The following is a 15,377-nucleotide window of genomic DNA, read 5'->3' on the forward strand; positions in this document are numbered from 1 at the left end:
TAAGCACCTCCCAAAGTCCCCACTTCCTAATACCGTCACATCAGGCATTAGGATTTCAACATATGAATTTGGGGGGGCACAAACATCCAAACCATAGCAATAACTAAATGTTAACTCTCAAATTATGGACCTTGAGTATGTAAAAGACAGATGTCAGCCCTCTTTCCCAGTGTGCCTTCCAGAGTAACCTAATGCAGGAGACATATGCTCCAAATGATTTCAAGAGTCCAGGTAGGTAACATAAATGGGTGAAATAATCTCTTGATAGAGCACATGCCCTATCTCTAGAAGCAGTCACTAGTTACCTCTAGGCAATAGCTGCCATGCAGGCCTGGTATTGCCAGATCTTCCAGTTTTTTCTGGAAAAGCCAAAAATGAAGATTTTCATGTGAAATCTGTCAATTTTAAATGTTGGCTCTAAAAAATTTTCTTAAATGGTACAGGCAAAATAAACCACATGTGTGGGTAACTCACCCATAATTTCTGGCCTAATGACCCAGCTATCCCTCCAAAAGAAAAGTCTCTTGTGGTTAAGTGGCTTTCACATGCAGATGATCACAAGCTAGTAACTAGTCAAAGATTATCTGGGCTCTTCTTCCAAAAAGTGAATTGTCAGACACATTTTTCTTAACTCATCTGAGATGGTCTGTGGACTTAACTATCTGTTCTTACCATGACCAGACCAGCTGGTGGGCACTGCTATTGGCTGGCTTGTCTGACCACCAAACCACTGCCCTCAATTGTGTTTTATTCCCGCTTTGAGACAATCATAAAGCCTTGGTAACTAAGTACAAGCTTGCAAGCACACACATTAATCTCTCTGTAATTAAAAATACCAGATAATAGTTTGCTGATCGATAAACAAAGTATTTATTCAGCACCCATGTGCCAAGCACTGTGCTAGGCACTGTGGTGGATACAAAAATTTAAGACATGGTCCCTGCCCTTAAGGAGCTTACATTCTCATGAGGGAGACAAGACTAATATACATGTACCAGCTAGGAAGAGTACAAGACAATATATAATTTGGTGTAAGAGTATGTTGTACAGACTTGAAGCTTTATAGGGACTCAAAGAAAGACAATGAAATAGGCCCTAGTGTCAAGACCTTTTGAGAAGCCAGGAACGGGGCCAGGCCTTGAAGGACTGAAGAGACTTAAATTGAGATTCCTGTTCAGTAGAAGTGGGAGTAAGGTTCAGAGGAAGACAGAAAGTATGAATTTGACATGGGGGCTTCCTAAGGAGTCACTGTGAATTTCTGAGCAGAGAAGTACGCATACACTTGAACTTGATCATACAAAGTTCAACAAGTTTAATGCAAACTCATAAAATATGCAAGGAGTTTAGGGGACATCCTACAGAACACTGAAAACAATGGCAATATTGTGACTAGCAACACGGATGGCATTCACCTGTCAAAGGAAAATAGAGCCACAACATCAAATGCTATCAAGGTTAAATGACAATTCTAGGAAGCCCCTTACCCAACATGCCAATAGCTCCAATAGTTCCTAATTTTCATAGGCCCCCGAGACAGAGTGAGGGTTTCATTTCCAAGATCCAGGACTTGGGTGCTCTCTGCTTAGAGAGACTACACAAGCTGTATGAAAGCTATTAGGAAATACAAGAGTGACATGGAAAAAGAACAAGTGGAAGAGAGAAACAAATAGAAATCCATAGTGAAAAAACACACCAAAATGTATATAAAATTAATCTCCTAGGGAGATGCAATTTGCACGTCCATTTTTTCCAATGAACATATACTGTATTTCTACAACAAAAAAACCCTACGCCTTAGTCAGGTGTGCTTTTCAGTATTACTGGGAGAATCCAGGAATCCCTTAAATTCTATGTATGTCAGGTAAGCGGTCACAAGCCATATATCAAATCTCACTTTTCAGTTGACTTGCATTATGAAAAAGAAGTATGTTCTGGGAGAAGTAAGACTGAGAGGTAAACTGGGAAGAAGTGAGGACTTTCCTGATGTCCACGTAAGCCTAGGTGTCCTGTCAAGCCACACGGCTAGGGACGGTGGTAGTGGGACTGGCCAAACTGCTAAGAGGTCAGTGATTCAAAGTCCCACCGAGCAGGACACAGTGTAGTAGCACAGTAGGACATCCTGCCGCAGCAATTCTCACCCAAAATCAGAGAAATCAAAATCCCGTGACTGACTGTGTTTAGGCCATAAATTCAAAACTTGTTTCCTGTTTTTACCCAGTCATCAATATGTACAGACATCCCTTACTTAAATGAACAGTGAACAGATTTTAGGATTAAAATTTTACCACAAAAGTTCCATGAATTGGATAACTCAAAGTTAACTAAGGGAGAACAAATAAAACTAGAGAAACCTATTTCTAGCCCCAAATAAACAATTAAGAAAAACCCGTCTAATTAAATTCAAGCTTTCTTGAACAAAGACAAGATATGACAAAATTTAAGAATCCCATAAGGATTATACATTCTAAGATTGGCATTTAAACTTGAAAGATATTTTTTAAACCACTTAGGACAAAAAAGCAGTCCCATTAACCCAAGTTCCATAAAATTGCAACAAACATATTCAAAGTTACTGACTAGCAACATGTAAAATATCCATATTAAATTCTATTACTTATGCATATTCCATTTAGATATTAAAAGACTTTTCACTTCACAATCCAAAAATTCCTATTTAATATGTTTATTATGTTTAATCTAAAACTCACACCCATCTTTCTGAGGAAAATCTCACACTCTAGAAAGCTATCACTTAGTTGGGCTGGAACTACTTGGAAAATGTAGGTCCTGTACCTACATGCTGTTTATGAAAGCTGTTTGAAATAATCTCTTCTGTGGGGGTGTCCATTTTATTCCTCTGGGTCCTCTGAATTACTTAAGCAGTGTGAATGCAAACCTGCTGAAACTGAGAAAAGTTAATATTTTAGGTATTTACTGAACCACAGGTATTAACTACCTACTTCTGCGACCCTGTCTAATTTCTACCTGATTGGGAAGGTATACCATGTAAAGCTTTTTGGCTTTTGATGAAGCAAATGACAAAGGTCAACCAGCCAAAGACCCAGGAGAAACGGATCCCGGCCCAACTAGTGCCTGTTCTTCTGGCTCCAAAGTCAACATTCGAACTTGCTTTCCAGGTCTAAAGAAGATCTTCCTGTTGTTTTCCAAGATGTGGCCATTACCTGTCTTTCCTTGGATATTTCTTAGTGGAGAAATGCAAGCAGAGTAAATAAGATGCCATATTTGCTTTCCACTTATAGGAGACTCTCCCATAGCTGAATTCCTGCTGCTACAAGAACCACCCTCCCCCTTTTTTCCACATTGTCTGACAACTTCAAGTTCTGCAAAATCCAGATGGAGAACAAACTATCTGGACAACAGAACTAAATCTTCTTCCTAGTGGAGCTGGCATTCTGCATTAGTATGATGTGTATACAGCCACAGTATAACAGCCACATACTTCCAATCTTGAAATGAAATCCAGTCAAAAGCCGTGAAGACACAGGAAGAGTGAGCATGTCAATTGCTCTGAGCTCAGACCTATGCAGGAGAGCTAGAATACAGGATCATAATTTAAAAGATCACACACAAAAGCTTTAATTCAGTGAGAGAGAGATGGAATTCAGTTTTATTTTGTCCTCTCTGAAACTTCCATTTACACCATGACCTCATCTATCAAAGAAGAAGAGGAGGAAAAAGCTCTGCCTTACACCATAGAACCCAAGTACTCATGTACTTGTTCGTTAGAGGCGGCAGGGTGTTTGTTTCTCCAGTTTTTTGGCTCCGAGAGATTACACTTTCAGTACCAGTGTATTGAGGAACCACTGGCAAACTGCTGCAAATGTCTTCTGGATTAATCAGTGTACCATTTCATAAAGTGCTTCTGGAGTTAAAATCTGTCAAGCTGTCGAAAGTGTCCACGCGTCTCCAATACAAAGGATAAAAGAATCCCAATGGGCATGTCAGTGAGTCCTCCCCAGCTGGGTCTCATTATTGGCACTGCCACTTTATCCGCCGAGGCGCTGGCCCTCACCCCAGGCGAAGCCTCCTGGCTGCTCTTCAGGTAGTGGATTGTAATTTGGATCCTCATCCGGTGTATCAAAAATAGCCTTCCTAAAAGACAGGCAATGGATATAATTTAGTCCCAGAGTCATCTTAGTCTGAAATACCGCAAGATCAGTAAAGATCCACAGGGTTTCCACCAATGGACAAGCATTGCATCTGCCTGCCAATCAAATAGTTATATTTTGAAGGTATCCATAATTATTTAACATTTACATTAACTTTTACCTCCTTTACTAATTTTAACTACACAAGCAATACATGTATGTTGCAGAGAAAACAGGCAAACAGGCAATATAGATGAGCAAAACATCCTAAATCCCCAGAGATAATCCTTACTGAAGTTAGTCATTATTCTTCCAGAATTTTTATGTAAGTAATTTTACAAAAGTTAGATCATATTACTTCTGTTTTGTAACCTGATTTTCACTTAATTTATCATGAATGTCTCTCCTCAACCAAGGTATTACCCAGTATCCCTGGACAGATGAATGCATAAACAAACTGGTCTATACATACAATGGAATATTATTCCGTCTTAAAAAGAAATTCTGGTACATGTTACAACATGGATGAACCTGGAAAACAGTATGCGAAGTGAAATAAGCTGGTCACAAAAGGACAAATACTGTATGATTCCACTTACATGAGGAACCTAGAGTACAGAGTAGTCAAACTCAGAGACAGAAAGTCGAATAGTAGTTGTCAAGGGCTGGGGAGAGAGGGGAATGGGAAGTTATTGTTTAATGGGGACAGAGTTGCAGTTTTGCAATATGAAAACAGTGCTATGGATGGATGGTGGTGACAGAAGTACAATGTGAATGCACTTAATGCCACTGAACTGTACACTTACAATGTACAAGATGATAAATTTTATGTGTATTTTATCACAATTAAAATCTTTAAAAAATTAACAAGTTATTCCAAGAAAAATTACTGCAGAGCATAGGAAGGGATAGTAAATGTCCAAAAGATTTTTTTATGTAATATTTATTATATAGTCATTCAAAGTCTCCTTAAAGAATTAACCATTAAAAAGCAGCATCCCCTGTTTGCACTCATATTTCTAATTGTACTTGCCTACAGCTGATAAAATTAGAAATGTATCTGAAAACTTCTATTTCACCCTGGGGTCAGAAAAAGCATTTATCTTTCAAAATGAGCTCCTTTAATTCTTACAAATTAACAGTAAAAACAAACACACACACCAATGGAAAAATATAGGATTGAATAGGCAATTCAAAAAGGAAATCCAGGGCCCGCCCTGTGACACAGTGGTTAAGTCTGGCATGCTCCACTTCGGCAGTCCAGGTTCGCAGGTTCCGATCCCAGGCACGGACCAACACCACTTGTCAAGAGGACCTACACCACTGGACCCACACACAAAAGAGAGGAAGACAGGCACGGATGTTAGCTCAGGGCTAATCTTTCTCAAGTCAAAAAAAAGGGAAGATTGGCAACAGATGTTAGCTCAGAGTGAATCTTCTTCACCAAAAAAAAAAAAAAAAAAGGAAGAAAGAAATCCAAATGGTCAATAAAGATAAAAATGTTTGCTCTCACAATAGTTAAAGGAAAGCATATTAAAAACTGAGACCCCTTCCACTTCCCAAACATTAGGTGGAGCAGAACAAAGTAGGTGTCCCTGGAGGGCAGAGGAGGATGGGGGTGGGGAGAGCAGCTGGCACAGGGAGTCAAGAGCCCACCCGGGCACGCTCACATGGAGGTGGTCAGGTTCAACATGTCAGAGCCTGAGTTAGGGTAAGGAAGGCATCCCCAGGAGACGGCAGCCCAACATGGAGAATCCGAGGTGGAGCAGGAGAAGCAAGGCATCCACACAGGCGGGGGAGACAGCGATGAGGATGGTTATATATGGGGCATTAATTAAATAAGTAAATATATTAATGATAATAGGAATCAGGTCTCTCACTGTCAGTGAGAATAAGGAAATACGGAAAAGGGTGGTATATTTATACAATGGAATACTACTCAGCAAAAAAAAAGAACAAATTACTGATATGTGCAACAATGTAGATACATTTCAAAAACATTATGTTGAACGAAAGAGGCCTTATACCAAGGAGTACATCATACTGTATGATTCCACTCATGAAGTGCAGAACATGCAAAGCTAATCTACGGGGGCACAAAATCAGTATAGCAGTTGCTCTCAGGGGTTGGGGGCAAGGACTGACAGGGAACCTTGTGGGTAATGGTTAATTTTCTTATCTTGATAGGGATTTGGGTTACACAGATGTGTGCATTTATGGAAACCCGTTAGTTGACACACTGAGATTTGTGTATTTTGCTGCATATAAAGAACTTAGTTTACTATTTAGACAATTAAGTATATTGGAATGGAAAGACAGAAGGATAGATGTACAAAAAGCAAAAACAGTAATAAAATATTAATTTTAGAATCTATGTGGTAGGTAAATGATGTTCACTGTATAATTTTTTTCCACTTTTCTGTAAGTTTGGAAATTTTCATGATGAAACATTGGAGGAAAAATATAGAAAGGAAAAAAACTAGAACGAATCATATGGATTTGTACTAGAACTGGGAGTATCAGTAGAAACCCATGTTTTAAAAAATAAATACAGTCACGTGTCGCTTAACAATGGGGATATGTTCTGAGAAGTGCGTCATGCGGTGATTTTGTCGTGTGAACATCAGAGAGTACTTAACGCAAACCTAGATGGAACAGCCTCCTACACACCTAGCTATATGGTACTAATCTCACGGGGCTGTAGTTAACGGAAGCGTCGTTAGGTGGCGCATGACTGTAGACATAAAAATACAGATGTGCATACACTCATATGCATACATATAATTCCCCTGCTCTGTTCATCGAGGACTTGGGAACAGTAGCACTCCAAAGGCCATGAGCACATCTAGCACCCAGATCTTGGCCTCTAACTACCATTCTTCACTGGAAAGGAACTAGGGTTCCTAGAAGAAATAGCTGATTCTAGGAAAGCAAAAGATAAGCCTGGGATATCTTTTTGGACCAGAAAGTAAAAAATTGCTAAAAAAATAAGATGGGAACATACTGAAAAGTACTTAGAAGCCACTTTGAAGGGGTTCCTCTTAGCCAAATCTGGGACAGTATGAGGATCAAAATAAATAATTATAATAAGGGTTTATAATCCATGAATAAAACATGAAACCATGAATTCATGCAGATATAAATTAATTGAAATTTGGTAAGGAATGGGATACTTACATAATCTCAAAGAACCTTTCCACAAAACACTTAAATTATGAAAGAAAAAAGTAACTTTACAGTGGAGAAGCCTCAGACACCTTAATCAAGTAATCAGAGTGACTACTACCACTTTGACCGAGTCAACAAATTAAAATTCTGTGCTAACAGGCTACAGCTGGAACACAGCATCACTTCTCTGTATTCCTGCTAAAGATGCAGAACCTGAACCTAAATGTGAGGGAACATTAGACAAATCCAAATTGAGAGGCATTCTACAAAACGGGCCTATATCTTCAAAAATGTCAATTTCATGAAAGTCAAGGTAAGACTGAGGAGCTGTTCCAGACTGAAGGAGACTAAAGAGACGTGATAACCAAATGCGGCACCAGAATCTGAACTGGATTCTTTTGCTATAAAGAACACTATTAGGATGCTGCCCAAAGTGGAATTGGGTCTGAGGATTAATGTTTATTTCCTGATTTTGAATACATAGAAAAATGTCCTTGTTTATAGAAAATACATATTAATGGGGGTCTTGGGACATTAGAGCGACAATTTAATTTTAAATACCTAAGGGGAAAAAAGTCCTTTATACTGTGTATAATTTTCTGTAAGTCTGAAACTTTCAAATTTTTAGGAAAAACAATTGTAAAAAATGAGACACCATCTTATAGCTATCAAACTAGAAAAGGGTAAATATAATACCTCCCACATTTGACAAGGATGTGGGGAAATGGACACATACATTGCTGGTAGAAATGTAAACTTGAACATCCATTTTCAAGGACAATTTGGCAATAAGCAAAAGAGCAATTCCACTTCTAGGAATTTATCCTTTGAAAATAATCATGGATGTGTGCAAAGATTTAGCTGTTAGGATGTTCACCACTCCAATTACAGAAGGGAAAAGCAAGAACTAACATCAATGTCCACCAGTAAGGGATTAGTAAAATCATGCTATGTTCATACAATGAGGTATCATGTAGCGGTTACAACTTTGTAGGACATTTATGATGGAAAAATGATTATGACATATTACGTTAAAAAGAAGGTTGTGAAATAGCATTTTTAAAAAGTACACAGACAGTAAAAGACTGAAGAATACACAGCAAAAAGCTAACAATGGAGGGCCAGCCCTGTGGCATAGTAGTTAAGTTTGGCGCACTCTGCTCCAGCAGCCTGGGTTCATGGGTTCATATCCGGGGCGCAGACCTACACCACTTGTCAGCCCGGCTGTGGCGATGACCTACTAACAAAATAAAGGAAGACTGGCACAGATGATAGCTCAGGGCTAATCTTCCTCAAACAAAAAAGGGGAAAGATTGGCAACAGAAGTTAGCTCAGGGCAAATCTTCCTCAGCAAAAAAAAAGAAAGAAAGAAAAAGCTAAGAATGGTATCCACAGTTCTATCTAAGTGGTGGCATTATGGAGGATTTTACTTTCTTCTTTTTGCTTAACTATTGCACAACCAACACTTTATAATAAAAACTCAAATTTTCCTCCTCAAGTGAGCCCTTTTTAATGCAGTATATCTCAAGCACACAAAATTCTGGAGTACAAAGAGGTCCTATAAATCAAAGATCTACCCTCAGGAAACTGAAGTGCAAAAAAGGAGAAGGGACTCGCTTAAAACTACGTAGCTGGTCCGTGGAACAGCTACAACTGGTTTCTAGCCCAAAGCTATCTTCACTCTGAGTCACTGCTTCTCTCTCCCACCTCCTTGGAAGGCCAGAAATTCCACCATTAGACGCTTGCCTTCAATCAGTTTCGCCCATTTTGCTACCTCACCTCTCTAACCTCAGACAGCAGCTTTCCTGGTACCTGCAGCCTCCTCCCTGGGATGGGAGGTGCCAGGGGTCATCCAGGACAGCAATTATCAAGCCACCCTCAGGACATCCTGAGCCGGTTAACCTTGCTCCTGCCACCACTCCAGCACTGTCTACTCCTACCCAATCCAAGTGCTCCTCAACTGCAGCCAGATTGCTCAATCTGCAAATATTTACTGACCCGAACTGTGTGTGCCAGGAGCTATGGGAGGGCCAAGATGACACAGACCATGGACCCTGTCCTGGTTTGTCTGCAAGGAACACATAACCTGGTGTTAATACTCACAAAATAGATGGTGTTTTCAGAATTCTTATTCCACCAGGCTGATTGGGAAATACATCTTCCAAGAAAAAATATATGTGTCCAACTGCAATACCTAGAATCAACCAGAAATAAAGGATGAGGGAGAGGATTAAACGCAACTGCAGGTGGATCTACCAATACATATTCCTTATATTTAGGACGAAATGTCAACATAATTACTAAAAATTAAAAAAACAGGATTATAGTCTTTGAGCATATAATTATCAAATAATCCTATAATAGCTATATGTGAAGGCCAGGCAGAATAAACATGAAAATAGTGACAAAACAAGCTTACAAGTAAAATAATAGAAAAAGTAGTGATAAGACTCTTACCCAAGAGGTCCACAATGATTGAGTTCCCCAACAACAAGGAAAAGCCCATGAGCACCCAGGGTAGAAAGGGGGCCTGGAAATTGAGAAGGCCAAAGAAGTTCATGCGGACATATGGGTTTCTTCGGCTCCAAACGTAGACAAGCATTATTGTAAAGGCTTGGCCCAAGAAAACTAAGCTCACAAACAAACCAAAAAGCTAGCAGATGGCATTAAGGAAAATACCAACATTAAACGTGTAATCGGGAAGACTTGGCAAGACTGTGTTCTAATGAAGTGTGAATTAGGAAGGTCAAGCAATAACTACATCTTTAGAAGAAAAAAAAGCCTGAAAATAATTACCTAGAGCAATCAGGCAAAAACCTACTTAGGTCAAATCATCATTACAATCCAAATCTGGATTGTAGCTACTTCAAATTAATATTCTGCTTTCATGAAGTTCTTGCCTCTTTGGAAAATGTGTTAATTCCTTGGTCTATAATTACAGGAAAGCTCACTCACCATTAGCACCTGTACAGAGGTGAATAAAGCCAGCTGGAGCAAAACCATCTTGTCAGACAGGACTATATTCAAGTCTGTTATTTAGATGAAAATTCTTTTCTAAAAAAATAATTTATCAGTTTTGATATGACCAAATAAATGTCTCACCAACTTAGTTTAAGAGCGAAGTACACCATCAACAATAATATATCTAAGACACTTAATTGTAACCCACCTCAGTTAAAAGTTCCTCTGACTTGCTCACAGTAGAAAAGCATCCTGTCCGACCGCTAGGCTTAGAAAGCTGCCACATAAAGTATGCTGGAAATTAAACAGTAGCATCCTGAAGCTAAAACCTAGAGGTCTACTTTTATCTGTTTGTTCAGAAGACCTAGTGGGTTGTGGGAGACAGATGAAAAGCTTTAGGAAGAGAGAGGGTGTTCTTTCACATTTTCCTGTAGTTGTTCTATTTGTTGAAGGATACAGTCATTAAGAATCCACCAAAAAGGAACATAAATACAAAGTCTGCTGTCCGACCTCGGAAAGAGCCTTCTTCTAGCATTCGACAGTAACGATATCTTAAGTTCCAAGTTAAGAAAATGTTAAACACACAAATATGAAGAAAGTAAAATTTAACGTAGCACTTAAGTACACTGGGACTCCACATTATTTGTAAGTCAAGCCTTCATTTCTCTAAGAATGTTTATGAGTGGTAGTATGGTTATTTCTCTTTTACCAGACATTTTAGGCAAGGTGAAGACCAGCTCCTATTTCACAAAAACTGTTCCTGACTGGGGAACTAGGCCAGATGCTGCACAAACATGCTTCCAGTCACCTAGTCAACCTTCTCAAACTGGTACTGTCTTTCCCATGTTCAGCCACACCATAATCTGCACCACCCTTGCTTTTTCATAACCTAACTTGGAAGAAATCCCCAACAAGAAGCCTTGTGTGATAATCTACTTTTTCAGGCTAGGAATATTAAGCATTTCTACACCTCAGTTAATAAAGATGCATTGCGATGAAAAAAATCAATTATATTTAAACTTACCAGAATGGTATACCATATAGGAGACACAGGAATCCATCCTGGGGCAGGAATCCTGTCACTCCTACAAGGCCCTCTGTCTACTGCAGACAAGGCGAGCTGGAACTCCCTCTTAATCCAGAGGGTGGGGATGGAGGGGGAACGCCCTGCTCAGTGGCCCCAATTACCATCTGACCAGAGCACAGTTCTTCCTCTCTTTCAATAAACCGGAACATGGCAGCCTGGCAGACATCATGGCACTGTCTTATCAGTCAGTAGAACTAGCAACCAAGATCCAAGGAGATCTCCAGTTCTCCATGCCTCACGAGCCCACTCCCAAACCTATACCAAACTGTCAATTATCACTGTACTCAGGTGGTGTTTTATCATTTGGTCCGTGCCGATGTGATTTTGTAAGTATGACTCAAATCACTTCTCTTCTTTGATCAGATTTTTAAGTGGCTTATTGGCAGAAATGTGATTTTCTGGCTTTAAACCTCCCATTTGAACAATGACCTACAAGCACTCTCAAAGCATTACTGTCTGACCAACCACTCTGTGTACCACTGAGCCAGTACCCAGAAGTTAAGCTAACATGTTTACAAAAATAACAGGATTAATAATTTCAACTTAATATTGTATTTCCTAAGTAAGCCTAAATTTTTATGTAACTTCACTTAATAAAGGATACAGAAAAATCATGTTAAATAAAAAATTGAATCCAACTGGCCCAAAAAATAAGAAATTGGTGATTAGCCTCCATATCTGTTAAAAGAAAAAAAATCGAGAACGATAGATTAAGTAAAATACAGGAGGAAACATGTCCATATTAAGACAAAAGAGATATTCTATGACTACGATGGTTGAAAGGCCAAGATAGGGTAATACTATGTTTTGAACTAAAAAGTGGGGCACACAATCTGACATCGGACTTTTGTCCTGCTTCTAGTTGAAAGTGTGAAAGATATCACTCAGCCCTTGACATTTGTAAGGATAACATGACAGAAAACTTGAATTTGTGATCATGTTTTAAAGAAAGCCCACACCATACGGTCAGGCAAATGATGGAAAAAGTTTGGTGGCAAGACTAGGTTAATTTGCAGAAGAGAAAACAGTGCTGTCACATATGCAGTATCACAATCTAACGAACAGTCTTGCGATACCAGAGGAAAACTCCAGGGACCTAATATAAACTGCCAAGAAATGTTTCAATACTAGGCAGTCAGAAACATCAGAGTAAAGAGTAATTCTAAAGCAAATACTCAAGTTCTGGTCTGAACAAATAACTACTTCCCTACAGGTAAAGAGCTAATGCTCTAATAATTCCAGTCTAATTGGTGGATGCAAAGACACTCATTTTCATGTTGGAAACCCTGATATGCTCTTCCCTACTCAATCCATCCACACTGCAATAAAAACAACTACTCACAATGGTAGAGCACTTAACATTTTAAAGTGTTTTAATGTATTTTATTATCTCATGTGATCTTAATAATCCTGTGAGACCACAAGTAGTACCAAGCTGGTACTACCATCCCCAATTCACAGATGAGAAAACTAAGAGACTTGGATTTTTTTTTTTTTGAGGAAGATTAGCCCTGAGCTAACTACTGCCAGTCCTCCTCTTTTTGCTGAGGAAGCCTGGCCCTGAGCTAACATCTGTGCCCATCTTCCTCTACTTTATATGTGGGACGCCTACCACAGCATGGCTTTTGCCAAGCAGTGCCATGTCCGCACCTGGGTTCTGAACCAGCGAACCCCGGGCCACCGAAGCTGAACGTGCACACTTAACACTGTGCCACTGGGCCGGCCCAAGACTTGGATCATTTTTAAATGGCTTGCCCAAGGACACACAGCCTGTCGAGGGAGACTCTGAATTCAAACAGAACTCCTAACGCCGAGTGCAGATACACAGTGTTCTCAAGAGTTAACCCCAGGCGAAATCCTGCCAAGCAAGCTAACAGGAAGAAATGCTTGGATGCAGCCACAGCTCCCAGCAAGGACCAGGTGAGTACTGAAGAAGACGGCAGTAACAAGAGTCCACAGGACTGCTATAGATATCATTAAATTCTTAAGAGTTGGCGACTATTAAAGTGGAAACAATTCAGTTCTGCATGCTAACTGCATCCAGGAGTTTAGAGTCCTCAACCTACTGAGGAGAGATGCATATAAATAAGTCCAAGTACAAGGTGGAGATGCTCTAAAAGAAGTATTTACAGATACCCTAGGGACACAAAGGAGGATGCATCTGAGAAGGCTACACAAAAGCTGTGTGTTGAAGGGCAAGCTGGAGTTCAATGGGTATAAAATGAATGAAACCCATTGGAGATAGAGAGAATAGCATATGTAGAGACAGAATTACTGGCTTTTGGGACTCTCTCTGACTCCAACTATAGCCTTATATGATCATCCTGGAGCAGGAAAACACATCTCTCTTTTAGCATTCTAATTACTGAAAAGGACTATCTCCCACGGTAATCTAATAAATTGGCATGTTGTTTTAGATATTGGTCTTTTGGAGTTTGGTTAGTATGATCTGATCCCTGAAAAATGGGTCAGTTAACAAGCACTAATAGTTTCTGAACTGGACCAGAGTGACAACACCACCAAGTTGGTAGAGGTGTCAGGTGGTGAGTGGACAAAATCAGGGCACCCTGTGAGATTCTCCCTGGGTTGCTGGCTGGTCAGTCTCCTCTCAAACTACAATAACTCTGAACTAGTGATACCTAAATATAGGAACCGGATAAATCAAATCAGAACCATGCAGGGAACTTTAACAATGAAATACAGATTCTTAATTCCTACTCTTGGTGATTACGATTTGGTACATGAGGAGCTTGAGACTCTCTTAAAAGCTCCCTAGGTGATTCTGAAGCCCAATCAGGCTTCCAAGTCACTGCTTTATACCCTCCATAATAAGACTCACAACCAAATATTCCCAGCGAATTCTTTTTTGAGATACAGTGTCTGGCAAGATTTGCTACCAAAAAGTAAGAAAAACAAGTAAAAAACTGAAACGACCATAGTTGCGACGGACCACTCACTTGAAAGTGTTTGAAGATTAATTCAGGATTGAAGTACAACTGAAAAGGTGTGATCAATTCCAACTGCTGAAATAGAAAAAGAACTTCTTAGAGCAAATCAGTCAACAAACAAAATTTCATCATGTACAACCAAGGATAAGTAGGCCTAGAAATTTCTAATTCTCCATCACTTAGACCGAATCCTTTAAGGCTTTCTTCTCAGGCCAGAAGAGGTTGGAAAGAATTCTCTAGAACTGGTATAATTCTTTGTATCCCCAACACCTAACACAAAGTAAAAGTTCGTTTTATGTTGCAATAGGTAACGCTGACATGAGGGCATGGGAGGCAGGGGGTGATATCAGCTGCCACGAATCTGCCCATCTCACGGGCACCACCTGAAACAGCTGTGTGAAGCAACACCCTCACTCCAGAGAACCGAGACTCAAGACCCTGCCGCCGTCAGGGCTGGGTGCTTCCAGCCAACCTCTCTATCTAGACTCTTTCTTTCAAAACTTTTCCCTCTCGACAACTTCTAGCTTTCTATCCTCAACATGTGTTTCTTCATTAAGCGGGCCTACCTCCCACTAGTCACCACCTTACCACTTGGCCATCGCCAGAGTTTTGAGACACGTTTCCTGGGTGGGCGGCTCCCGCAGCCCTGACTTGCTATAGGTCCGGCCTTCATCTCTCAAAAACTGACCTGCAGGCCTGATCCTCCACCCCTCACGGAGAAGCATCCCTTCTCGGGTCACTGGATAAGCACTCTCCGGGTCACTGCGACCCCAAAGTGAGTGCTGTACGCCTCCACCCACCCCTGTGACCAACCCCTCTGGGCTTCCCCGAAGCCTAAGCCCCAGTTTCCTAAGGACTCGGTCATATCCAGCCCGGATAACGAGAAGCTGGCGCTGCAGCTGCTCACCACAGCGGCGGTGGTGAGGACGCAGGCGGTGGTGTAGGCGCGGCTGACTGGTGGGATCTGCAGGTACTCCAGCCTGAGGCTCTGGTACGCCATCTTCCCCACCGCCGCCTGCGCCCCCCCGCCCCACTTCCCCTTCCGCCAGTCAATCCAAGCGGTGAGGCGGGAGCAAGGCGGAGTCCTCCCTCCAGCCTGCCCGC

General features: G+C 40.6%; 1 protein-coding gene across 2 annotated transcripts; it reads right to left on the reverse strand.

Annotated features, from left to right (window-relative positions):
- Positions 1-1,297: 1,297 nt before the first annotated feature.
- On the reverse strand, positions 1,298-15,326 carry DERL2 (derlin 2). Of its 2 annotated transcripts, none has more exons than XM_046675598.1 (7): positions 15,181-15,326; positions 14,283-14,348; positions 11,930-12,003; positions 10,696-10,789; positions 9,735-9,930; positions 9,381-9,471; positions 1,298-4,113 (listed from the first exon to the last, which is right to left on the reverse strand). In XM_046675598.1, the coding sequence occupies exons 1-7, from the start codon at positions 15,271-15,273 to the stop codon at positions 4,008-4,010; spliced, it is 720 nt and encodes a 239-aa protein (XP_046531554.1). In that variant the 5' UTR covers positions 15,274-15,326; the 3' UTR covers positions 1,298-4,007. The 2 variants fall into 2 exon arrangements, with proteins under 2 accessions (XP_046531554.1, XP_046531555.1); XM_046675599.1 differs by having other exon boundaries at positions 14,283-14,345; positions 15,181-15,309.
- Positions 15,327-15,377: the final 51 nt, after the last annotated feature.

Source organism: Equus quagga, chromosome 11 (assembly GCF_021613505.1).
Source record: "Equus quagga isolate Etosha38 chromosome 11, UCLA_HA_Equagga_1.0, whole genome shotgun sequence".
Classification (NCBI taxonomy): domain Eukaryota; kingdom Metazoa; phylum Chordata; class Mammalia; order Perissodactyla; family Equidae; genus Equus; species Equus quagga.

Coding starts and splice junctions, on each gene's coding strand:
- DERL2 (XM_046675598.1), bottom strand. CDS start 15,273: ATGGCGTACCAGAGCCTCAGGCTGGAGTACCTGCAGATCCCACCAGTC. Junction 9,931..10,695: donor TTGGTGGATTCTTAATGACT/GTATCCTTCAAC, acceptor GCCATCTGCTAG/CTTTTTGGTTTGTTTGTGAG. Junction 9,472..9,734: donor AATCATTGTGGACCTCTTGG/GTAAGAGTCTTA, acceptor GGTTGATTCTAG/GTATTGCAGTTGGACACATA.